This window comes from Oryctolagus cuniculus, chromosome 9 (assembly GCF_964237555.1).
Source record: "Oryctolagus cuniculus chromosome 9, mOryCun1.1, whole genome shotgun sequence".
NCBI classification, from domain to species: domain Eukaryota; kingdom Metazoa; phylum Chordata; class Mammalia; order Lagomorpha; family Leporidae; genus Oryctolagus; species Oryctolagus cuniculus.
This window is the reverse complement of record NC_091440.1, coordinates 12,384,596-12,411,519: the sequence shown is the minus strand read 5'-3', so window position 1 is coordinate 12,411,519 and position 26,924 is coordinate 12,384,596. Positions and strand designations below refer to the sequence as shown.

At 41.4% G+C, this 26,924-nt stretch overlaps 1 protein-coding gene and 1 long non-coding RNA gene across 17 annotated transcripts in view; one reads left to right on the top strand and one right to left on the bottom strand.

The window, feature by feature from the left end:
• Positions 1 to 26,924, top strand: part of PCCA (propionyl-CoA carboxylase subunit alpha) — a 438,870-nt gene that overhangs the window by 208,299 nt on the left and 203,647 nt on the right. For all 16 annotated transcript variants that reach the window (XM_070048637.1, XM_051850469.2, XM_008260152.4 and 13 more), the window contains 4 exons: positions 2,084 to 2,227; positions 3,495 to 3,569; positions 7,648 to 7,716; positions 9,895 to 9,970. In XM_070048637.1, coding sequence (XP_069904738.1) covers positions 2,084 to 2,227; positions 3,495 to 3,569; positions 7,648 to 7,716; positions 9,895 to 9,970 — 364 coding nt within the window. The remainder of the gene's footprint in view (positions 1 to 2,083; positions 2,228 to 3,494; positions 3,570 to 7,647; positions 7,717 to 9,894; positions 9,971 to 26,924) is intronic.
• LOC127492099 (uncharacterized) lies at positions 7,096 to 17,510 on the bottom strand. The gene is made up of 3 exons (XR_007921135.2): positions 17,332 to 17,510; positions 15,390 to 15,532; positions 7,096 to 7,754 (listed from the first exon to the last, which is right to left on the bottom strand). It is a non-coding gene; the product is annotated as an uncharacterized lncRNA (long non-coding RNA).

The following is a 26,924-nucleotide window of genomic DNA, read 5'->3' as shown; positions in this document are numbered from 1 at the left end:
CTCACAGGACATATTGGCTCTTAGTAGGGTCACTCCCGAGCAGGGAGAGTACAGCGCCCCTCTCACAGGACATTGGCTCCTAGTAGGCTCACTCCCGAGCAGGGAGAGTACAGAGCCCCCTCACAGGACATTGGCTCCTAGTAGGCTCACTCCCAAGCAGGGAGAGTACAGCGCCCCTCTCACAGGACATTGGCTCCTAGTAGGCTCACTCCCGAGCAGGGAGAGTACAGCGCCCCTCTCACAGGACATTGGCTCCTAGTAGGCTCACTCCCAAGCAGGGAGAGTACAGAGCCCCTCTCACAGGACATTGGCTCCTAGTAGGCTCACTCCCAAGCAGGGAGAGTACAGAGCCCCTCTCACAGGACATTGGCTCCTAGTAGGCTCACTCCCGAGCAGGGAGAGTACAGCGCCCCTCTCACAGGACATTGACTCATAGTAGGCTCACTCCCGAGCAGGGAGAGTACAGCGCCCCCTCACAGGACATATTGGCTCTTAGTAGGCTCACTCCCGAGCAGGGAGAGTACAGAGCCCCTCTCACAGGACATTGGCTCCTAGTAGGCTCACTCCCGAGCAGGGAGAGTACAGAGCCCCCTCACAGGACATTGGCTCCTAGTAGGCTCACTCCCGAGCAGGGAGAGTACAGAGTCCCTCTCACAGGACATTGGCTCCTAGTAGGCTCACTCCCAAGCAGGGAGAGTACAGAGCCCCCTCACAGGACATTGGCCCCCAGCAATGGCAGAGGCACTTCATGCTTGCTCCTTTCTTAGAAATGTATCGTATAGTTTTGTTTCTCATAATTTGCTTTCAAAAATATATATTTAAACTAATAAGATCTTTATTTAGTGTTGCATTTATTTTTCAAAGGGTAGATGCTTATTTTAGTGATGATTTGTCATTAAGATTATGTCAAAATGTCTTAAAATGTTGTTGAAACTGTAAACAAATTCATAACACACACAGAGCTAATTATGGATGCCATCTGTTTATTTTTACAAAGCTTTTTTTTTAAGACCATGGCATTGTCTGCTTATGATAAGCTTCAAGATTATTATAATGACTAAGTCCTGTCCTTCAATTAGTGTAGTTGAAGATGGGGGGATAATTTGTTTGTTCACTGACCTTTTCCTGTGTCAGAGTTTATGGAATATGACATGTCGTGATAAAGAAACTATTGTGAAGAGCATTTGGAACATACATAATTTTTACAATAAAAAATTAGTATCAAAGCAGCAGATGTGGCCAAAATTCTATTTAGGTTTTTAGAACTTAAGGTTTTGTGTGACAGAGTATCCTTTCTTTTCTAGTATCATGCGAGGCTTTATTTTAACTGAAGTTGATGAGTTTGTGAGTGATCAAGTTTATAATGACATGTATCCCTTTTCCTGTCTGTCGGTGCATGTTTTTGTACATACGTATCCCATGTGTTAGTTGGAAGAACAGGTGCTCCCGTGACAGCGTTAGCCACAGTGGGTTCTCAGCAGTTTACGGAGAGAGCAGAGTGATTTCACTAGTTCCGTTTTGCTGTTGTGCATGCTAAGCACTAGCAAGTCAGTCTGGAGGGAGAGCAACCTGAAGGATCCATCTGCTCTTTTCTGCTACACTGCTTTGATGCAGGAGTACGCTAATCTGGCTGCTTGTCAGGACAGGTTAGTGAAAGCAGGCGAGTGGGTGAGACTCCGGGTAGACTAGCGCTTTGGAAAATCATAAGCTGCCCCTCTAGATGCCATGTTAAGTGTAGCAGAATAGGTTGATTATCCGCCACATTGAGAATTTGCAGCAAAATAAATGTGTTTCAGTTAAGAATTAGTTTCAAGTTAGAATTGTTAAACATTGTTGCACCACAAGTAAATCAAAACTGGGAAAAGTAATAGTTTATAAATACTTTTCAGATTTTTATTCTGTGTTTGATTTGGGTACTATAGTTAATTTCTCTTTTTATTCTCCTAGCTGGAGAGTTTTTTAGTGACGTATGATTAAATGTAATTAACTTTATCTTACCCAGAAACTCTTACCATTTTTCTTTTTTATTTCTGTGTATTTACGTTTTTCTATAGCTATTGACGAGCAAATCTTGGCCTTGCAGGTTGAGCATCCTGTCACAGAATGCATTACTGGCCTGGACCTGGTCCAAGAAATGATCCGTGTTGCTAAGGGTTACCCTCTCAGGCACAAACAAGCTGATATTCCCATCAACGGCTGGGCAGTTGAATGCCGGGTTTATGCTGAGGTAAAATGAGTGATGTTGGGAGGAAGGGTGGTGGTTGTGTCCAGGGTCACAAGACCTTTTAAAGTTAAGGTTTTAAAACTTGTGTCAAGTATTTGATTATGTAATCCATTAGTTAAGCCAGATGAAGAATAGAAAATTGTGACAGAATTCAAAATAGTTTTAAGGAATTAAGTTTAATTTTTTCTCATATTTCTGGATGGGAAAATATTTCCAATCCATTAAGATGCAGCATATAAAAGGTAAATTTTCTTAAGCTTGAATGAACCCTAGGTTTTTGTTGTGTTTGCTTTCAAACCACATTAGCAAAAAATAGCATTTATTTCTGTGGATTTTTCAAAAGGCAGTTTTGAGTTCATGTTGTTGATTTGATATGTACTTAAAGTTTTTTTCCAAAAGTTCTTTTCTAATAATTCTATTCTTTATCACTACACAAAAAATTTTAATTATAAATCTTTTAGTAAAACATATATGCTTAATTCACAATTTTAGTTATGGGTTTTAATTTTATATTATTTATTAACTAAATTAGGTAGTAAAGCTATCAACATCTAAAACGCTCTTTTCAAATGATTGAAATAGAGTTCAAGGAAACATTTGTCCTGTGTTTTAGACATTGAAATGTCTAAATTTTGAAAAATGAATCAGCAATACTGGTGTTTAAGAAAATGGAAAGTTTCAGAAAATTTTTTAAGGAGCTTAAAAATATGTCTTAGCATGGTTATTACTGCTTTTATTTTTTATAATATTTTAAGTGGTATTCTTAGGACACTGGATTTATATTTATCCTGATATATTTATAAATGGAATACTTATCTAGTAGCATGTGCAAAGTTTCTTGTTAGGTCTTTATTTGAAGAACCCAAATTCTCAAGTTTTACCATATGTGAGCTGTTTTGAGAAGCAAGAAAAACAAATATCTTTAGCGCGCCACATTTGTTGTTCTGAACTTGAGTATGTTTTGATGTAGAGCCTAGGTTATTTTATTTTTGCCCAAGGCATTCTAATAAGTTTTATAAAAAGTTGGAATTTTACCAATTTCAATAAAGTATAATCAAAGTCAAGCTAAATTCTGCTTACAGTTCCACTTGATTTTTAAATATACTTCTAAATTGTCGAGAGTATAAGACAGTAATAATCAGAAATAGTATTTGGTAAATACCGTATGTTGAAAATAGACCTGTAATTGCTTCTCATTATATAAATATTTAACCTTACTTGTGCTGATTTATATTTCAAAGACTGTGCTTCCTTGCCTTTGAACTTTCAGGACCCCTACAAGTCTTTTGGTTTACCGTCTGTTGGGAGATTGTCTCAGTACCAAGAACCAATACATCTACCTGGTGTAAGTCATTAAGCTCTAATACCAACTGAGGGGTTAAAGTCTTGATTTATGTTGTACTTTTATGTTATAAGCCTGTCAGCACCAAAGGGTGTAAATTGAAGGACAAATGAAATTCAAGGAGAATCACAATTTTTTGTGTTAAGAAATTTTTAAATCTATTTTATGGTGTTCAGGAACGTCAGAATTGACAGAGCAAATCCTGAAACATTTGATGACAGTTTACAGTGCTAGCAGTTATTTCAGAAAATTGTAATTAAGAAGAACATGAAAACTTAAGAAGGAAAGATGAATTTCTTGTGCTAATGTTTAATCTTTTTCAATAAATCTAATTCATCTCCCCATATAGTCAGGTGTCAAGAATTTTCAAACACAAAATCAGCTTGTTAATTGAAATGGATTAAGGAAAACAAAGTGTGCCACTCTCTGTTAACCATCATGGACTTTAAGAAGTACATACTATTTGCATAAGTTAAAGAAAGTGATCACTGTGCATTTTATTACATAGTTTGTCTGTGTTTAGTAACTGTTCTTTAAATAGTTTTTGCTGCATAAAAAGAACAAGGACATACCCTTTTTCTTAATCAAGGTAATAAGTGCATATATATGTGACATTATGTTAGCTAGTGGATGACAAGGCTATACCATCTGTGAATATGATTATTCATTTTGATTACTGGCAAGAAGATGGTGAAAGATTACAGGAAGAATTCTAAATTTGAAGATGTTATTGGATATATGATTTATTTCACTTTTTAAATTGTTTTTGCCCATGTGCTTTCTAAAGGGACTTGACCCTTTCTAGGCTTGGAGGCTCCATGCTGTGTTCAAAGCCTGGAGGCAGAAAAAAAATTGTAAAGATTTAACAGGCATTATGTGATGTTAAATAGCAGATGAGAAACCAAGTATCATAGGGACATATCTAAATACTTTTTTAATCAAACAAAAAAGTATTAAATAAGAATTCATAATGATTACTCTAGTTGTTAGAAGTTTTCACCATGTTGTAATAGCTAACAGGATGTCAAACATTTTGCCCTCGCAAGTTTTTGCAATTTGCAATTTTCAAACGTGAGACCTGTTGAAAGTACAAGTGATAATGGACAAACTATACCCCCTACAGTCTTTGTCCCACCAAATCTTTCTTCAATTAATGCTGCAGCAGGAGTTTTATGTAATAACATTTGCAGTTGTGAGCCATCCATAGAAAGGAAAAACAATTAAAATGCCTTAAATGTTCTGCTTACTGCTGTTATTTGCTTGTGTGAATGTTGCATGTCAGCTAAATGGACCAAAGAATAGATAAAGTGATTGGGTGCAGGAGAGTGCATGCTAAGCTTTGTCTATCATTATTGCTGGGAGCAATCAAATTGATGTCAGCAGGACAGTAGATGCGTTGACAGCTGTAATTATGTATCTCCATGGTGATCACTTTTGGCCTGTCATGGAAGCCCACGAGTCCCCTCCCTTGGAAGCATTTAATCAGATTGGGCTGTCACTTGTCAGGTAGACATGGCGGGCTGGGAGTTGTGCTTAGGGGGAGAGGTGAATTGAGAATGAAGGGTGGGAGATGTCTGAGAGTGTCCTGGGTCCACTGTGGTACTGAAGAAAGAAATTTTAATTATGCTCAAGGTTTCTGAGCACTAGTTTGAGAGTCTCAGACAGAGGTGCTTGAGTATTTTTGTTGTGGTTGGTTTTGTTTTCCCTCATTGCCGTATTAAACTGGATCCGTCAGTTCAACTTGGGAAACCATTTTTGGCTCTCACCTTTTTTGGTCACAAGAATATATACTTTAAGGTTAACTTATGATTTGTACTTGGCACATCCATCTTTAAGGTTTAAATTTATTTAATGTGACAAGGATTCATATTTGCTTTTTAATCTTTGACCACTGCATTTTGTAAATTTGTTATTTTGAATAGTTTTCACCTCAGAAATTTGGTTCCAATTCTGTTTGACTCTATCTTGAAGCTTTTAATAGAAATTCATATATCCTTTATTTCCATGGAGGAATGGAGATTTCATTTCACTTTCAATTGATTGTTAGAGATAAAATATAGCTGATTATTATTTGGAAAAAGCTGCATGAAAATTTCCTGCTTTATTATGATTTTTAAATTGCAAATATTGATTGCTTACACAAAGATACATAGTGATTATATATAGAAAAAATGTTGATTTTACCTCAAGTATTTTAAAATTAAAATGACAAATATAATTTTATATTAATCTGAAAATATATTATCTGAATATATTAACCTGAATATATATAATCTGAATATAATTTTAGTAAACACCAAAGACAGTTACATCTAGGAGTCCTGGGTAGCTTAACTTTTGGAATGGTATTATTGAAAGTAACTTAAAATTTTAAGTTCTGAACTAAATAAGAGAGAGTAATACTCTTTATTGTCTGCTATTTTATAGTGGGTTGAAGGCGGAATTTTTAAATTTGTACTAAGTTTTAAACAAAGCTTTCCTAAGCAAGCTATGGTTTTAAAGATGCAGTGATGATAAAATGAGCTCTTTAAGTTTTTTGGTGCTAAAATTAAGAAAATGAAAGTTCTCGGGCATCTTCAGTTGCCATTTGGGGCCTATTTAAATATGGGGAGAAGTTGGTTGTAATTTTAATGCTTTCAAAGATACCGCATTAAGTCTTTCCTAGTTTTTAGTCAACATTCTGAATTGCATAGGACCTAACTTTGTGTACTGAAGTGTGTGTTGAGAAAATAAGAAGCTAATATATTTTGTTAAGTGTGCTGAATGTTCACGTAGGGAAGTAAATACGAATGCAGATATCCATATTTATATTTGGAAATACAGAAATACAAGCCCTCTGGGTATGTTATAATGTTACCTTTTAAAACCTTACAAAGAGAGTAATAGTGGTGTGATTTTTTTTTTAAAGAGAATGAAACTATGGCTTATCTTTTGATGTCACTGTTTAATAAAGCCATCATCATACCCTCATGTGGATATTCTAGACAAGAGGTTCTACATGTGGTCCCCTGATAATTGCCTAAATTAAAATATTAAAGGCCTACCAGCCGCGGTGCTGACCTTTTCCTGCCTGGCTGCAGACAGGCGAGCTGCCGCTGCCGGAGAAGGCGTCTCCCCACAGGTGAAGAGCCACTGGGGCTCCTGTGCTCCCACCACCCCTCTGCCAGGTTGGGCGGCCGAGGCCTGCCTTCGCAGCAGCCTCCATTCCAGTCCTCTGTCCTCAAGAACCCCAGGATAGGCTTCGCAGGCTTAAGTATTTTGATTGACTTTTAAATACTTCAGATTCCAAAACTTTGTCATAATAATTTAATAAATATTCTGTCCTTAGCAACTGCTCACTTCAAAAGTTTTACATGGCTAACCTCTGTGCCTTACTGCTGGTGTCAAACTGGGAGACGAAAACAAGACTAAGCGATGTGCTCACGGCCTTGTTGGCTGCTTCACGGCGACCAGGCTCTTCAAAAGAATATTTTGAACTGGTGCTATTTTTTTTTCCCTCCATGAAAATCGCAAAATCAGAACTCTAATTGGGGCTATGTCCTTACAAAGCAAAGCCCTGGGAAAAGCTGTGTAAACATGAAAGCCTCGGGGACTGACAGTAACAGAAAAATAGTGTTTTACAGTGGAGAGGGAGAGGCAAGAGAAGGAAAGTGTTGCCGACATGAAAGGGGCCAGCCTGCCTTCCTGTGGAGCTGAGGGGCGCTTGGCTGGGGCTTCCTGGCCCTCGCCAGGAGGGTCTGGTGGGTGCCTCCGAGGGGGCAGGGGGCGTCCTCCGAGCTGTCGTGCACGTGGAAGCAGCACCCTCGTATAGTCGTGGGTGCAGCCTAGCGGTGGTTTTGTTTCTTGTTTTTTGCTGTTTCTTCACTGGAGAGCAAGAAGTATGTTGACCTACGTGGTGATGGATCAGGATCGTTTGGTCTCTGTGTGTGTTTAGGCTGTTTTCCTATTTTCCAGATGTGGGAATGTTATTCAAGATTGAAATTCTTCTTCCTGTTTCCTCCGTGGTCCGTGGAGATTAAATTTGTGATTAAAAAGTTGCACAATATGAAGCTACTCTCAGTGTTCTCTTTCTTTTTCCCAGGTCCGGGTTGACAGCGGCATCCAACCAGGAAGTGATATTAGCATTTATTACGATCCAATGATTTCAAAAGTTAGTTCCCTTTCTTAATGGTTTCTTTTGGTTTTCTTCTGAAAAAAAAAAAAAAAAAGGAAAAAAGCATGTGTTTGGTTAGAAACTGTGAAAGCGAGCCTTTATTTGAATCATGTGCTGTGATTAAAACAGGAAGTAGTGCACTGACCTAAAATTGGAGGCAGAGCTGATATTTTTCTCTGAGAGATACTGCAACATCATGCTAGCTTGCAGTACTTCCGCCTCTTCCTATCCCCACACCATTCCTGCATGTACGCACACACACCTATGCACACACAAACACACGCGTGTCTAAGCAGTGACCCAGCCCAGCGTGCTGCAGTGAGAGGAATTAAGTTGTTCTTTTGGCCACTCCTGAAAATTGCCGGAGATGAAAGTATAAGTGGCAGCGATATCAAGAACTTGGATTGACAGGTAGTATTTGTTAGAGTACTTTGGACCTTTTCCATTTTTACAGTTTGCTGATTACTTAGCTAGTTTTGGCATAACTAAATGTTATGTAAGCATGTATAAAGCGTGGAATTGCCCACTTTTCTTTTAAGTTTTTGGTTTTGCTCATCTGTGCTTGAGCTTTTAGGTCTTTAAAATCTTAATACCTTATTAATTAAAAAATACTTCCATAGTTAAAACTGTGGATTTTAATTAGAAAATGCAATATTCTTTGAAATGTTAGATTTGTGTTGCAAAATGACTTATTAAACCCTGTTTCTCAAGATGTTTTTTTTTCCTCTGAAGGTAATTTTTTGTTGTAGTTGCAGTAAACAAAGTATTTTTTGTCCTTTTTTTATTGAAGTTTGGATACTAATATTAAAATGAGCCTTATTTCATTTTGACATCATTTTGTTTCCTAGAGAAACACCATTTAAAGTACATAACATTATAGATTGATTTTTTTATTTTTATTTTTTAATTTTTTGCCAGGAATAGTTAGACAGTGAGAGTTATAGACGGAGAGAGAGTTATAGACAGAGAGAGAGAAAGGTCTTCCTTCTGTTGGTTCACTCCACAATGGCTGCTACAGCTGGCGCTGCGCCAATCCGAAGCCAGGAGCCGGGTACTTCTTCCCGGTCTCCCATGTGGGTGCAGGGCCCAAGCACTTGGGCCATCCTCCACTGCCCTCCCAGGCCACAGCAGAGAGCTGGACTGGAAGAGGAGCAACCGGGACAGAATCCGGCGCCCCGACAGGGACTAGAACCCGGTGTGCTGGCACCGCAGGCAGAGGATTAGCCTATTGAGCCACGGCACCGGCCCTATAGATTGATTTTTAAATAGGCATGTTTCCATTTTTTGCTAAACATATTTCTATTCAGAAAAACAGCTGGCCAGCGCAGCGGCTCAATATCAAGTACCCTCTGCTTCTGTGGTATATGTGTAAAACTGTGAATGGTTCTTAAATTCATCTTCTTTTTAATTTTTACTTTGCTTTTTAAAAATTTGCCTTGGGTGGATGTTTGGCCTGTGGTTAAGGTTACTGGTTAAGACATCTGCATCCCACAGCAATTGCCTGGGTTCAGACTCCTGATTCCAACTTCCTGCTGATGCTGACCCTGGGAGGCAGTGGTGATGGCTCCAGTAACTAGCTTCCTGCCACCTGGTGGGTTGATGTGGACAGGGCTGCTACCTCCACGCTGCAGCCACTGTGGGTATTAGGGGACTGAAGGAGCCAATGAGGGCTTTCTCTTTCTATTGGTCTCTTTGCCTTGCAAATACGTAATTTAAAAAAAAAAAAAGGCAAAAAAGTTTTCTTACTTTTAATGAGTTATAGAACTATAGCTATTGAGGATATCAAATTTGGAAACCACAGGAAAATAGAGAAATTAAAAACAAACAAAAAAAGCCTTACCTAAGCCAACCATGATCCCAGTTGTTCACATCCTATTCCAAATGTTCACATTTTGATAGAACTCCTTTTAAATTTTTTTCTATACTTATTTTTGTTTCGTTTATATTTGTTTCTGTTAATAGCTCTTTACTGTGGCATGCAAATATAGAAGAGTCTGAAATAGCTTGATTCTAATATTTATTTACTTTAAAAATTCTTAATTGAAGTAGCTTAAAAACTAAACCACTTTATTTCAAAAGATGTCATGGTAAGTTTGTTAGGAAAGTTTTTAATTTTTATTAGAATGAATCATTTAACATATAGATAGACATACATTGGTTTCTGTTTGCTTTTAGTTAATCACATACGGCTCTGATAGAACTGAAGCACTGAAGAGAATGGAAGATGCGCTGGATAATTACGTTATTCGAGGTAAAAAGAAACATTTGTGGTCTTGTTGTATATGACCCTAGTTCTAGGGAGCCAGTTCTAGGAAACACCTTGAATGTTTAGGAGAGGATTCCATGGACTGTTTACTCACTGTGTTTTTTTCTTTTAAAGATTAATTTATTTATTTGAAAGGCAGAGTTGCAGAGTAGGGATGGGGGTGGAGGGCTAAGAGAGAGAGAGATCTGTCTGTCTGTCTGCTGGTTCACTTCCCAAATGTCCACAACAGCTGGAGCTGGGCAGATCTGAAGCCAAGAGCCAAGAGCTTCCTCTGGGTCTCCCACGTGGGTGCAGGGGCCCAAGCACTTGGGCCATCTTCTCATGCTTTCCCGGGTACGTTAGCACAGAGCTGGATTGGAAGTGGAGCAGCTGGGACTGGAACCGCACCCATATACGGTGCTGACCCACTATGCCACAGCACAGGCCCTTTATTGTATATTTTAATAGAAATAAGAAAAGCTTGAGGCCGGCGCTGTGGCTCACTAGGCTAATCCTCCACCTGCGGTGCCAGCACACCAGGTTCTAGTCCCAGTTGGGGCACTGGTTCTGTCCCGGTTGCTCCTCTTCCAGTCCAGCTCTCTGCTGTGGCCTGGGAGTGCAGTGGAGGATGGCCCAAGTGCTTGGGCCCTGTACCCGCATGGGAGACCTGGGGAAGGCTCCTGGCTCCTGGCTTCGGATCAGCACAGTGCACCAGCCGTAGTGGCCATTTGAGGGGTGAACCAACGGAAGGAAGACCTTTCTCTCTGTCTCTCTCTCTTTCACTGTCTAACTCTGCCTGTCCAAAAAAAAAAAAAAAAAAAAAAAAAGCTTGAATTAATTAAAGTATAGTTGTTTCATTTTCTTTAGTAGTCCTATAATGTATTTATAAATATATGCATGTGTATATACACATATATTTTAAAATTTTATTTGTTGAACAAAAACACATATACACAGATACGGCTCCCATTTGTTGGTTTACTCTTCAAATGTCTAAAATGGCTAAGGCCAGGCCAGGTCAAAGCCAGGAGCTGGGAGCTCCATTTAGGTCTCCCATGTAGGTGTCAGGGACCCACTGAACCTTTACCCCGGTCTCCCAAGGTCTGCATTAACAGGAAGCTGGAATCAGGGGCCATAGCTGGATCAAACCTACATACTGTGATGTGGGACATGGGCTTTGTAACTGGCTTCTTAACCAGTGGACTAAACACCTACCCCGTATCTTAAGTTATTTGATCAAACTTAGGATTTATGACTTTTTCTAGGTGAGAATGTAGAAGTGTAGTGATTACTGGTTGCAATTATATGTAAAATGCAAAATTTCAGCAGAAAGAGCCATTGGCCACTGCAACTTAATACCAGTTTTGCTATATTATTTTCTATGTATTTGTTTTGTGTTTTTGAAACCGGGAATTTGAAAAAAGTATGGCAATAATAAAGCATAGAGACCTACATTTGACTAGTTTCAAGATAGTGCGATTAGCTCTTAGCTCAGCTTTTTGCTTCTCTGATTAGAGCAAACTGTTTTCTGGGAAGTGCAATTTTGCTTCTTCACGCACGTATGATAGTTCTAATGTTCAATAACATGTGATGTTATTCCCTATTAGGGTGTGTAGTGATAAGTGAATTAGGGGCAGCCATTACATTTAGCTAATTAAAGCAAAGTTAACTTTAACCCCCTTGAAGGAGGAAACTACATTCTTGATTTTATCAGCACCTTTTCAATAGTAATGAAAAAAGTACTTTAGATCAACATGAATTAATCTTTAACTTCAGAATAATGGATTTCATATCACATTTAAAGTTGAAGATATAAGCTCACTTTGAATTATGAATAGATAGCATGGGTCAAAACAGAGGAGAGAAGCTATTGTTCTCCTTCCTCATGGCTCCCTCGGTATGAGTGGGAGGCTAGATTTGGAGGCTAAAGAGATAGAAGGGTGATGGAGTGTGATGGAATACCTCTCTGTAGACCGAATGGAAGTTTTTACAAATTCAAAATGGTTTCCCTCTTGTGGACACAGCCACAGCATCTGAAGCTTGGCAAGTGGATTAGAGCTGTGCATGAAACAATAAATGCACATCGCACTCCAAGGTAGGAAGCCCAAGTTAGCAGTGGAGCGTGCCAAGCCCTTGCTTTGCCCCTGACTGAGTGCCTTTGTGAAGTGAACAGTTTGTACAATTATACGTTAATGGCCCTGAGCAGAGTCAGGAACCTCCCCCACTTGTTGCATATCTGGCTTTTTTTTTTAATTTTTTTTATTTAAGAGGAAGAGAAAAAGAGACAAAGATAGATACAGAGGAAGAAACATACATTTGGGTTTATTCCCCAAATGCCAGGAGCAGGGAACTCAGTGCAGGCCTCCTATGTGGGTAGCAGGGACCCAAAGTGCTTGAGCCTTTGCCTATTGCCTCATAGGGTTTTTTTTTTGTTTGGGTTTTTCTTTTTTTTCTTTTTTTTTCTTTTGACAGGCAGAGGGGACAGTGAGAGAGACAGAGAGAAAGGTCTTTATTTTTCCGTTGGTTCACTCCCCAATGGCTGCTGCGGCCAGCGCACCGCGCTGATCTGAAGCCAGGAGCCAGGTGCTTCCCCTGGTCTCCCATGCCGGTGCAGGGCCCAAGCGCTTGGGCCATCCTCCACTGCACTCCTGGGCCACAGCAGAGAGCTGGCCTGGAAGAGGAGCAACTGGGACAGAATCCGGCGCTCCAACCGGGACTAGAACCCGGTGTGCCGGCGCTGCAGGCAGAGGATTAGCCTAGTGAGCCGCGGCGCCGGCCTGCCTCATAGGTTTTACTTCAGGGAAGCTGGGATCCAGAGTGAGGCCATGAGTCAAACCCAGGCACTCTGGTAGGGGACATGGGCGTCCCACCTGTGCCTTACCTGCTAAGCCAAATGCTTATTCTGCATCTGCCTTTTCCTGCTCATTTTCGTCTAATGACAATTAAGCCTTGCAATCAACATTTTCCTTCTTTTTTGCATTCCAGTTTTTTCCTTGTTAGATTAGGAGAAATTCTTCCCTCTCTTTCCTTTTAGCCTCATCCTTTTTTCCTTCCCATTTGTTAACTAATAAATGGTGGCGTCTGCAGTGCTGGTGTCTCATATGGGCACCAGGTCAAGTCCTGGCTGGTCTACCTCCTGTCCAGTTCCCTCTATTGTGCCTGAGAAAGCAGTAGAGGATGGCCCAAGTGCTTGGGGAGTGCACCGATGTGGGAGATCCGGGAGAAGCTCCTGGCTCCTGGCTTTGGACTGGCTCAGCTCTGGCCTTGCAGGCATTTGGGGAGAGAGTGAACCAGCAGATAGAAGATACATCTCTCTTCCTCTCTCCCTTCTTCTTTCTCTGTGTTTCTGCCTTTGAAATAAATAAATAAATAAATCTAAGAATAGATTGATAGTCTCAACCTGAAAAACTAGTGGTGAGGATGAGGGAAGGAGATATAAAGGGCTTGCTACTTTCTTAGCTCATGTGATTCTGTACTAGATTCCATCTTCTACTCTGTCTCATCACAATTATAAAACCACATATTTAAAAGTCATATGTCATAAATTATATTATCAATCGCCGATATCAAATGTATTAAATCACAATAAATAATATTGAAAATCAAAGTCATTCCAAATACTGTGTGCTCTAGTTATATACTTTCATTGCACCCTGTGATAATGCTTGTCCAGAGCATTTACCATCACTGTAATAAAATAATTATGTAATTAATTGCTAAATGTTGGATTATCCCATAAGAATATTACACGCATGAGGGCACTGATGGTGTTTAATCTTCTTTGATTGCACATTGTTGTTGCTTATAGTTGATTAATAGTTAATCACATGATAGGTGATTAATAAATATTTGTTGGATGAACAAGTGAATGAATGAAAGAATGATACCACTCCTGATTTTAAGGAGTTTCTCTTATATTTGGCCTGGGAAACACATGAACAGAACAGATAAGTAAGATGTAACTTTGTAGGAATTCAAGGAGTGGGCAGCACATTTTTCTTTTCTCGCCTCTCCCATGCGATCCCTTGGAAGTAACAGGGTACTGTGTTGGGACTTGTCGATGATTCTGCTGAGAATTTTTAGTTTGTGTTCCTCTGCAGTGCAATGGCAGCATTTTAAAAAGGACTGACAACTTAACATGTGGAGAAATGAAGGCAGTGTGGGACACTCAGACATCTTTGGAGTGTGACTTGTACATTTTTAAAAATATTTACTTATTTGTTTATTTGAAAGGCAGAGTTGCAGAGAGAAGGGAAGAGATAGATCGCTCATAATCTTCTGAGAAAATAATATGGCATTGGATGTTAAAATAAAAGTGCATGCGTTTTGAGCCAGCTTTTCAGCTTTCGGGAATCTTTCCTTTAGAGTTAAGGATGATGTTCCCAAGGACATTTACAAAAGCATTGTTTGTAGTAGCCAAAGTGCTGACCAACCACAGCATGCATCAAATGGATGAATGAGTGAATAAATTATATTGCATCTTTAGCATAAGATACTATGCAGCTGTGACATAAAGGCATGTCCATGTGTGTTGTTAAAGTGGAAAAGCAATTTGCAGAAAAGAATGTAGTGCACTCTCAAATCATCCCATCCTAATTTTTTTTCCTTATTTTTTATTTGAGAAGCAGTAGAGAGTGCAAGCAGGTGCACTCCATCCTCTGATTGTCTCCAAATGCCTGCCTGCAATGGCTAGGGCCAGATCCAGAAGTTGGGAACACAATCCAGGTCTCTCACGTGGGCAGGACCCCCATTATCTTCTGCCTTGCAGAGCCTGCATTAGTGGGAATGTGCAGAGCGGAAGAGGCACCAGCTCTCAAACCCAAGCATTCTGATGTGGGACACAGGCATATTATCTGCTAGGCTGTACACCTGCCATCTTCCTCCTAAAATATTTTTGTTTGTGTTTAAGTGAACACAATAAAAGATATGGATGTAATAATGTAATACCTTAGAATGAATTTCTTTTTTTTTTTTTATGCTTTAAGGGTTTATTCAGGAGGGGTTATTCTTGTTGTTTTTGGCTTAGTTGTTTTTTTTTTTTAGGTTTTTTTTTTAAGATTTATTATTTTTTTTTTGAAGGCAGAATTACAGATAGAGAGGGAGACAGAGTGAGAGATCGTCCATCTACTAGTTCACTTCCCAAATGGCTGCAGCAGCCAGGCTGGACCAGGCTGAAGCCAGGAGACAGGAACTTCAGCCGGGTCTCCAGGTGGGGGCAGGGGCCCAAATTTTGGGCTGTTTGCTGCTGCTTTCCCAGATGTGTTAGCAGGGAGCCAGATAGTAAGTGAAGCAGCTGGGACTCAAACTGGCACCTGTATGGGATGCTGGTGTTGCAGGCAGCAGCTTAACCCATTAAGCCTTCATGCTGACCCCTTAAGGTATTTTCAGACCTATAGTAAAGTTGAATGAATAGTACAGTACATACCTCTATATTCTTCAGCTGGAATAATTGTTAAACTTTTAGACATTTGCTTTGTTGCTGTATGCTCCCTTTGCCTTTTCCATCTTCTTCCTCACTTCTCTTCCTCTTTTTCCTCTCTTCATTATCTCCTCTGTTTTTTTCCTGATCTAGTTAAAAAGAAGCTGCAATTATCATGACACATTGCTCATATATACTTCACCATGCACCATAAGGCTAAAATCATGTTCTCAGAGAACCACAACCCCATTATGACATTGAAGGAAATTAATAATTACCTAATAATATCAACTAGTGTATAATCCATATTCAGCTCTACCTAGTTATCCCTAAAGTGTTCTGTGGACGGTCTATGTGTGTGTGTGTGTGTGTGTGTGTGTGTGTCTGTCCTAATAAAATGAGAATGAATACATATGTATACATATACATACATGCATATGTATGTATGAGGCATATGTATATGTATGTATGAGGCATATGCATATATGTATGTATATGTATACATATGTATTCATTCTCATTTTATTAGAAGGACAGACACACACACACACACACACACACACACAGATCTTCCATCTGCTGCCTCACCTTTCTGATGCCTCCAGTAGACAGGGCTGGGCTAGGCCAAAGCCAGGAGCCTGCAATTCCAACCAAGTTTCCCATGTTGATGGCAGGTACTCAAGTACTTGAATCATCATCTGCTGTTCTCAGGATGTATTAGCAGGAAGTTGTATCAGAAGCAGAACAGTCAAGACTAGACCCACATACTCTGATATGAGATGTGGGCATTCCAAGCTGATACTACGCCAAACATCCTATCACCTTTGTTAGTCCTTTTTATTAACCTCACCCATGGTCCAATCAGAATTTACACAATATTTTTTGTTATGTCTCTATTATCTTGCCCTCCTTTGTATTTTACTTCATTAACTTTTTAGAAGTCTAGGCAATTGACTTGTAGAATGTCCCACAGTGTAGATTGGAAGAGCCAGTTTTGATTGTTTGAAGGTAACTGGGAAGTGAACTGAGAGGAAGGGAGTTGTGCTGGAATAGGTAATCTTTGAATTGAGGGTTTTGGTACAGTTATTGAGGATTAGAAGACTGTAGTGTGTGAGACACCAGGTGGCTAGGGTAGATGACTGCATTATCTGAGGTGAGGCCGGTAGAACTGAGATGCAGGTGTTGTGTAGATCATCCGCACAGGGAATGGCATGAGTTAGGACGGGAAGAAAGATGGTAAGCCAGGTACTGTATCGTTAGTGAATGTTGGGTTGTGGCAAGGATGTGGTGCGTGAAAGGGAACTGGAGGAGGTTTTATAGCTGAAGTGAGCCTCCAGGTTAGCAGAAGTTTCTCCAAGGTTTAGAAGAAAGGATGTCCTTGGCACGGCAGTGGATTACAGGGAGGCATATGTGGGCTGCTGGAGGTGATGTCACCGAGGGCATTGAGGGTTTCAGCTGAGGAGAGGGGTGAATGGAATGCATATAATAGACCTGACTGACCATGGAGAAGCTGTCTCAGAAGAAAGTATAGAATAGCTAGAAGAGGGAAGAGGTATTTAAGCAAAGTAGGTGTGATTGGTTCAGCTGTGATTTGGAGGATAATGGCTGAACAAGGAAGCTTTGTGTGCGGAGTGTCAGAAGTACCCTGGAGAAGAGTGATTTCCGGGGCGTCCTGAGGGGCTGTCTCTGTATACTTCATCTAGATGACTTTTGATGCTTTTTGCTTTAGCCCGTGCCACTGCTGTGTGCATTGTGGTCTAGTGCATAGCTTCCCAAAATGGGCTCTCGGCAAATGTTTTTTACCTTTACCAGTCTGTTCTTCAGTAGGGACAGAATCATCTCTTTGCAGTACCAGACTAATTATTTTAAGTGGAAAAATGTTTTTCCTTTTCACTGTCAGCATTCTGACCCCAAATGTATAGAGGTTTTCCCCCTACCAAGAAATTACCCAATTCTCTGCAGACAATTCTCCAATTCTCTGTCCTTTCAATTCGGTTCACTTCTGAAACCATCTACCTGAAGGGGCATCAGGTTAAGGGATCATTCCTAGGATACGGCCCCCCACTTCAGATAGAAGAGATGAGCATGGCCAAGTATGAGGTAGAGGCATGGGTTCCCATGTTCTGAGCTTGCCTTCCCTCCTAATGCCTTTGTGTGTTCATCATTCTGGAAGCTCTTAAAATTCTATTATTCACAGTTTTTAGTACAGGCTCCCTTGAGTGAATGTATATGTGTATTTTTAAAGATTTGTTTTTCTTTATTTGAAAGGTAGAGTAACAGAGAGAGAAGAGGATCTTCCATCCACTGGTTCACTCCTCAAACGGCCTCAATGGTCAGGCTGAAGTCAGGAGTCTGAAACTCCATCTGGATCTGCTAAGTGGGTCGGAGGGGCCCAGGTTTCCCAGTGCATTTACAGGGAGCTGGATCTGAAACGCAGCAACTCTGATATGGGATGCTGACAGCACAGGTGGCTTATCCAGCTGCACCACAGTGCCAGCCCTTAGGTAGGCATGTCTGATTACATCATTGGCCACTGGTGATTCAAGTCGGTTGCCAGCTCCTCTTCCTTCCTCAGTGGTCTGAGGGTAAGGCTGTAAGTTCCAAAACATTGGCCATCAACCCCTGTCTTCTAAGAGTCACTGATTAGCATAAGCTCAGGTATGATTGAAAGAAATTTACTGTGAATATTGAACAATGTTCCTCTCACCCCTGCCAATCAGGAAATTTTGAGAGTCTTAGGAGCTCATTACTAGAACCTGGACCAGAGACCAAATATATAATTCTTTCTTTCTTTTTTTTTTTTTTTTTTTTGGACAGGCAGAATTAGACAGTGAGAGAGAGAGAGACAGAGAGAAAGGTCTTCCTTTTTCCGTTGGTTCACCCCCCAAATGGTCGCTACGGCTGGTGCGCTGCGTAGATCTGAAGCCACAAGCCAGGTGCATCTTCCTGGTCTCCCATGCGGGTGCAGGGCCCAAGCACCTGGGCCATCCTCCATTGCCTTCCTGGACCACTGGCAGAGAGCTGGCCTGGAAGAGGAGCAACCGGGACAGAATCTGGTGCCCCAGCTGGGTCTAGAACCCGGGGTGCCAGTGCTGCAGGTGGAGGATTAGCTAAGGGAGCCACGGCGCCGGCCTAATTACTTCTTTTAATATTACCATGTCACAATCACTTCTCTGCTTAAAACCCTTCTGTGTCTTCCCATTTCCTTTACATGGCCTACACAGCCCATCTTGGGTTCTGCAGAGTAATTTTTGCCAGTTTCTCTCATGCCTTTTGTCTGAAGTCACCACTTTTTTCATTTCCTGGAAAGAACCATCATCTCCCCACCTGAGGACTCTTCAGTTAGGCTGTACACTGAGCACTTGGAACCAGGAAAATTAAACAAAATGATAACTTAGATTTAGTTTACTTTTTTCTTTTGTGTCATTTTATATAAAGGAGGTTGTTGAGAACTGCCAGTGGAGGGGGTGTGTTGTAACGTAGCAGGTAAAGCTACCGCTTTGTGTCCCTGTAGCTCCAGTTCCAATCCAGCACTCTGCTAATGGCCTCGGAAAGCAGTAGAGGATGCTCCGAGTGGCTCCTGCCACTCATGTTGGAAAACCCTTGAAGATTATGATTATGCATCCTAGCTTTGGCCTGGCTCAACCCTGACTCCCCTGACTGGGGAGTGAACCAGCATATGGAATATCTGTCTGTCTCTCTCTCTCTGTAACTCTTCCAAATAAATAAATAAATAAAATTTTTTTTTTGACAGGTAGAGTGGACAGTGAGAGAGAGAGAGAGAGAGAGAGAGAGAGAAAGGTCTTCCTTTGCCGTTGATTCACCCTCTAATGGCCGCCGTGCGCCAGCCATGGCGGCCAGCGCACCACACTGATCCGAAGCCAGGAGCCAGGTGCTTCTCCTGGTCTCCCATGCCAGTGCAGGGCCCAAGCACTTGGGCCATCCTCCACTGCAATCCCTAGCCACAGCAGAGAGCTGGCCTGGAAGAGGGGCAACTGGGACAGAATCCGGTGCCCCTGCTGGGACTAGAACCTGGTGTGCCGGCACCACAAGACGGAGGATTAGCCTATTGAGCCACGGCGCTGGCCATAAATAAATAAATCTTAAAAAACAAAGTGAACTGGTAGGGTGACTCTTGTATTCACCGTTGAATACACAGCCGCAGATGGCTTCCTTTTGTGTCCATCTTGAGTTTTAAGCAGGAAGTGGCAGGGGACTTCAGGTATAACTGAGAAAGATCAGGCTCTATTTCTGTTCCCGTATTATCGGCATTTAGTCATATGGATACCCCTATCTGCAAGGGAAGTTGAGAAATGTTGATATCAAGGTGAGTTATATACCAAAATAAAGGTAGCATTTTTCTTATTAAAGGAAAGGGGAAAATACATGCTAGTGGATGATAAGGGAGAAAAGGCGATATTGGATGTATCTGCGTATTTGTGGAAACACAGATGCACACGTTCAGAGCTACTAAGATGGTTTCCCTGCATAAGATAGAGAGGGGATGTGGGGGAAATGGGTGGCAGACAGAAAACAAGATGAATGGGATGAAGGGGAGTGAACTCTTTGATTATACATTTTTGTATAATTCTGACTTTTAGAGGCATGTTAATATTTTTTTTTTTTTTTTTTTTTTTTGACAGGCAGAGTGGACAGTGAGAGAGACAGAGAGAGAAAGGTCTTCCTTTGCCGTTGGTTCACCCTCCAATGGCCGCCGCTGCAGCCGGCTCACCGCGCTGATCTTGGCAGGACCCAGGATCCAGGTGCTTTTCCTGGTCTCCCATGGGGTGCAGGGCCCAAGCACCTGGGCCATCCTCCACTGCACTCCCTGGCCATAGCAGAGAGCTGGCCTGGAAGAGGGGCAACCGGGACAGAATCCGGCGCCCCGACCGGGACTAGAACCCGGTGTGCCGGCGCCGCAAGGTGGAGGATTAGCCTATTGAGCCATGGCGCCGGCTAATATTTCTTTTTTAAAAAAGATTTATTTATGTGGAAGGCAGAGTTACAGAGAGGCAAAGAGAAATGGGGAAGGGGAGAGAGAGAGATTTCATCCACTGATCTACTGCCCAGATGAATGTAATGGCTGGGGCTAGAGCAGGCCGGAGCCAGGAGCCAGGAGCTTCTTCTGGGTCTCCCACCTGGGTGCAGGGGCCCAAGCTTTTGCGCCATCCTCTGCTTTCCCAGGCACATTAGTAGAGAGTTAGATTAGAAGTGGAGCAGCCAGGACTTGAACTGGTGCCCATATGGAATGCCAGTACTGTAGGCAGCCGCTTTACCTACCTATGCCACAGCACCGGCTCCAGAGTTAATATTTCTGAATAAATAAATAAAATCATCACCATTTGTGAGGACAGACTCAAAATGGCATACAAACAGAAACGTATTTCAGCTGATAAATATAATTAGGAAGAAAAAAATGACCCAAGTAAAGTTTTGTTTTTGTTTTTGTTTTTTTTTTTTTTTTTGACAGAGTGGACAGTGAGAGAGAGAGACAGAGAGAAAGGTCTTCCTTTGCCGTTGGTTCACCCTCCAATGGCCGCCGTGGCCGGCGCGCTGTGGCCGGCGCACCGCGCTGATCCGAAGGCAGGAGCCAGGTACTTCTCCTGGTCTCCCATGGGGTGCAGGGCCCAAGCACTTGGGCCATCCTCCACTGCACTCTGGGGCCACAGCAGAGAGCTGGCCTGGAAGAGGGGCAACTGGGACAGAATCTGGCGCCCCGACCGGGACTAGAACCCGGTGTGCCAGCGCCGCTAGGTGGAGGATTAGCCGAGTGAGCTGCGGCACTGGCCGTAAAGTGTTTTAACTATATAAATTCTCGGGGCCAGCGCTATGGCACAGCCGGTTAACGCCCTGGCCTGAAGTGCCAGCATCCCATATGGGTGCTGGTTCTAGTGCACCCATGTGGAAGACCCGGAAGAAACTCCTGGCTCCTGGCTTCAGATTGGTGCAGCTCCGGCCGTTGCAGCCAATTGGGGAGTGAACCATTGGATGGAAGACCTCTCTCTGTCTCTCTGCATCTCCTCTCTCTGTGTAACTCTGACTTTGAAATAAATAAATATATCTTTCAAAAAATAAACTATATAAATTCTCAAGTTAAGGAATGTATAAACAGGCATTAATTTCTAGTTAGTAGGTTTGCTTTTCATCCTTTATGTGTTAGCAGTTCTCAAACTAGTCTATGCATATTCTGGGATTGTGGAAATAAGTATATGTGTTTTATATGGTGGCAGCCAAGTTTTTACCTGTCAGAAAAGACAGTTACAGACAGTGGGGATGAAGAGGGGTAGAATGAATCCCGTGGTGTTGGGTTGAAATTGGAGGTATCAATTAAAAATTTAAAAATTAAAGCCCTGGCCTGAAGCGCCAGAATCCCATATGGGTACCGGTTCTAGTCCCGGCTGCTCCTCTTCCTATCCAGCTCTCTGCTATGGGCTGGGATAACAGAAGATGGCCCAAGGACTTGCATGGGAGACCCCGAGGAAGCTCCTGGCTTCAGGTTGGCGCAGCTCTGGCCATTATAGTCTTCTGGGGAGTGAACCAGCAGTTGGAAGACCTCTCTCTCTGTCTCTACCTCTCTCTCTAATTCCGTCTTTCAAATAAATAAGATAGCTCTTTAAAAAAAAAATTGGAGGTATCAGTTATGAATGTGTGGGTTTTAACATAGACTGAGAATGTGTAAATAGCGCATATGTTCACTATTGGCATTCTGGGAAGATAGTTATTTGTTGTCAGGTGGCTGTACTGTGCCTTGTCAATGTCCTTTCCTCTGGAAGGACTACCTGGAACCAGAGCTCTGTGATAGAATGTCCCTTGTATTCAGGAGGAATACAAGGTGAATCTGAGGCATCTCACATAAGCAAGCAAGCAGGCGCTCAGAAAATGACAAAAAGACATAGGGGCCAGCTAGGAGGGGCTCCCATTGGCCAAGTCTGAGGAAACTTAGCCACATAATAAACAGTGCTTGCAATGGTTCGTAATCTGTGGAATGAAATAAGAGCCCTTGAGTTAGTGCTGACATAAATAGGTAGGTCAGATAAATGTGGGAGAAGGCACAGTCTTTCTTAATGTAGATTTCAAAGTAATAAATTTAGTTTGGCAAACACTAAATTATTAAGAATCATCAGTGGTTGCTGGGAGTAGTGGTGAAAATTTGAGAAGAAAGTGTTTGCATGGCTTCATAATGTCTGCCCATGAAATACTTACTAATCACAATGTGGAAGTAGTGCCCTGACAATGTAGTAAACTTGCATTTAACCACATGATCAAGACTAACCTCACTGGTAGTGGAATAAGTCCGCATTGTATGTCTCTTGCTATGATGCTCTGAGAATTTCTGTGTCATTCTTGCCAAACATATATAATCTGAAAAATAATCAAGAAGAAACATCAGGCAAACCAAATGGAAAGACATTCTACAAAATAAATGGTGTCTACTCTTCAGAAACATCAGGTCAAACACAAAAGTTGAGCAGTTTCCCTAGATCAAAGGCAACTGAAGACCCATGAGAACTAAATGCCACGTGGGATCCTGGACTGGATCCTAAACCACAAAACACGTAGGGAAAGTCATGAGTGGGACAGTTGGTGAAATCTGCGTGAGGTGTGCAGGTTGAGCACTGATGTTGTTGTGTCATTGCACTCTGATTCTGACTGTGGTACTAGGATTACAGAAAAGACTTACCTTCCTTTCTGGAAATGCGTGCTGAAGTATTTAGAGGTAAAATGGCATCTTCTCTGCAGCTTATCCTTGAATATTTAAGAGGGAAAATTACATGCGTGGTTGCATAAATAGACAAGATTAGTGATACAGTAAATAAATGTGGTAAGATGTTCATATGCAGAGACTCTAGAAGTAATTTTCCATAGCAGATTTTGGAAATTTTCTTGTATTCCGAAGTTATTCCAAAATAAGGTTCAGAAAATAGGGATGAGAAGTCGTTGTTCCCTCCTGGCTGCAGCCCCTCCTGCTGCCGGTGCACCAGAGCCGGCAGCGTCAGGAACAAAAACAGATGCTGTCCTGGACTTGACTTATGTATCATTCATCTGGATGACTCTGAAGGGTAGATGAGTTTTTAAAAAATTGTCTTATGAAGGCTAGAAAAGGAAGGACAATTTACTGTTTTGTTGGTACCGCTTACTTGTTCAAATATGAATGTTTTTATCCTGAGCTGGTGGTGAGCTTTTGTTGACATAGAGGAACTTTAGAGCAGACATGTAATTTGGTTAAAGTTGATTTCTAAGTCTCCATGAAATAAGCAGTGGCTTTTTGCCTCTGTTTGATCCTGGCAGCGTGTGCAGCTCATGTCTGGCCCGTGTTTGGGAACCAGCAGGCAGCCAGGGGCAGGCTGCTGCTGGGGGCCTCCGCTGTGGCCCCGTCGTGATTTCCCCATACAGATGGGACCTGCTGAACTCTGGCAGAGGTCATCCTCAATTCCCGCTCTCAGACTCCCAGTCATAATTTTTATGAGTATGTGATTAATAATACTGTTGAAGTTGTAAACTAAGTCTCGAAGAATACCTCTTCTGTCCACCTACTGTTTAGACAAGATCTGTTCAAACAGCATTGTCTTTCTTGGGATGTGGAAAGAAAGCAAATTAAATACAAATGGTAACTTTCAAAATATGTAGAATAATTTTTAATAGTTCAACGACTTTTCCCATCTCTGATCTTATGAAATTTTAGGTCCCAAATAGTTTTCTGAATATTGTGCTGTTTTAGTGCTAGAATTAATGTACAGTGGTTTTCTGGAACAGTCAGTGAATGCACCTAGATACTGCTTTCTCATTTGCCATTGTTTCAGCATATAATCCTTAGGAGAGAAGAGTAATAATTTGATTTTGTGTAGTAATATATATTTTTATTTAGAGAACATTAAAGGGAAAAACACTTCTATGTTTCTAATTTTTTAAAGTATCACTTAGTGAGATAAAATTTTCATTTTCATGATGTATTTACCATTTAAGTAGATTTTTTAAACACCATGCTTCATTTGTGTGCTTGAATGGTTCCTTTTATATTGAAGATATCAAATAATGTTTGCTTATAATTCCTCTGAGTTACATTTTCTAAAATCAATACCTCTTTTTCAACTTTGAATGGGAAAAAAAATGTATCATTTTCTTGTAAAACTGTATGTCTTTTAAAATTTTTTTATGTTGTCAGTCACAAATTGATCACTGGGTGTCAGAAAATAATATTATTTTTGCTCAACTTATCATTAGCTGTTTCTGAGAGCTGTGTTGTATTTTGCTGAAATCAGGGTCTGGTTCCAACTATGTTGGTACTGGCCACACACAAGATCAAACACAGAGCTAAAAAATTTACGCTCACACTAGACCATAACAGGAAAAGTGGTAAAGTTAAACATGAAATATTAAGTATGTAAGTGTACAGTATTTTTTAACTGCAGAAGGAAAGGGCAAGAATCCTAAGAGATGACTGCCTTGCAAACCTATCTACCATTTTGCAAAAATGTTTTTAAGTTGAAACATTCTGAGTTGCTAATTTGTACATAAGAACAAATTCTTGGCCGGCGCCATGGCTCAATAGGCTAATCCTCCACCTGCGGCGCCGGCACACCGGGTTCTAGTCCCAGTCAGGGCGCCGGATTCTGTCCCGGTTGCTCCTCTTCCAGTCTAGCTCTCTGCTGTGGCCCAGGAGTGCAGTGGAGGATGGCCCAAGTGCTTGGGCCCTGCACCCGCATGGGAGACCAGGAGGAAGCACCTGGCTCCTGGCTTTGGATCAGCGCAGTGTGCCGGCTGCAGCGGCCATTGGAGGGTGAACCAAAGGAAAAAGGAAGACCTTTCTCTCTCTCTCACTGTCCACTCTGCCTATCCCCCACCCCCCAAAACAACAACAAATTCTTTGGCAATTAAATTGCTGCTACTCCTTGCTTTTCTTCTTTCCTTTCTAGTCCCTCACTTAGGATCTTATTTTTCCTAAAACTTGAGTTATTATAATATAGGAATCGTTAGCACGTTGCTGGTTTTGTCTTGCCTTTCTCTGTTTCTCATACTGTTTGGATGCTTCATGTGGATGTCTACCCCCATGATTAACAAATGCCTGTCTTCTGATGTATGCATTCTAATGATCCTGGTCATCTAAATTTTAATCATTCAGATATCATCAGTTGGTCATCTCAAAGATATCTCAGATGAATCACATTTTTGTAGTTGACCTGTTCCTTGTCCCCACGTGGTGGCAGAGCTTAAAATTTGACCATTAGGCTTAACTCCTATCTCTGCCCGTTCTTGACAGCAACACAATCACCAATTCCTGTCTTCCTTGGAACATCTTTCGAGGTCAGCTGCTCTTCTCTGTGTCTGCTCTCACCTGCCTCGCTTGGAGCATGCCTTGCCCATTTTCCAGGAAGTCTCTTTCCTGCAGTGTCAGCTCGGGGATTTTCCCATCTTCACTCCTACCTCTCTCCAGCCTTTGTCCATGTATCAGCTGGAATGATTCCTGGAATGCTTGACTCTCCTTAGCTCTGTGCTGCTGCCGCTGTGCTTACTCCCGAGGGAAAGCAGGGTCTTGGCATGGCCGGCAGACCCTGCGTGCCCCTGTTGGACGTTTCAGCTGCTTCTCACACGGCTTTCTCCTTTACTCAAACTCTGCCTGGGTGTCCTCTTCACAGAAACACCTGCTGGGAACTATTTGCTTTTTACACTAGTGAGAATTCTTAAATACTCGAAGTTCCTCCCAGTATTATCTAAGCCTTAACTACCACCCATCTTTGGGTCTTTCTCTGTTCAGAAACATCTCTGTAGGTCACCATTGCTTCCCTCTTCCTGGAACACAATTGTCATTTCCTGTGCAGATGTACCCCTCTCACATACCAGATTCCTTTTCTTCAACAGTGTTTTAATTTGGTGTATTTACAAAACAGGATCAGGGGATTAATTCCCCCTTTACAGCCTGAGCTCACTTTGGGGAGTCTTTTAAGTTCGTGCCTACCTAGTTTTTAGCCTGCTATCATATTGCCTTCCATTGCTCTTCATTTTCATCTATACAAGTACCACCTATAATATAGGTAAATGCCAGTTTCTTAACAATTCATTTTTTTCCTCATAAGCATACTGATGTGTGAAATCCCTTAGAAACATTAGTTTTGGATATGAGCTCAGCAATTGGATGTGTGTGTAGAGCAGGGTTGCAATAGCTGTGCCTTTTTTATGGATATGTGCTATAAAAGATATTTGTTAGGTCATGGTAACTTTTTCCATGAAAAACTTGTGTAGCTAAGGGAATAGCATTAATATTTGAGTTTGGAAATTTTATCTGTTTGTTTAAAGGCAAAGAGACATAGATCTCCCATCTGCTGGTTCACTCCCCATAAGCTCGCAACATTGACATAGTTTGGATAGATTGAGAATAGACTTTTAAGCAGTTTAGACACATAGTATATTTGAATAATAAAGGTGATCAGAATTTTTCATGTGGTTGCTAATGTGATATAATTATAAAGAGATACATAGAAAAATGCCTGGAAGGATGTACTAAGCTGCTTATATATATATATAAATATATATAAAATATATATA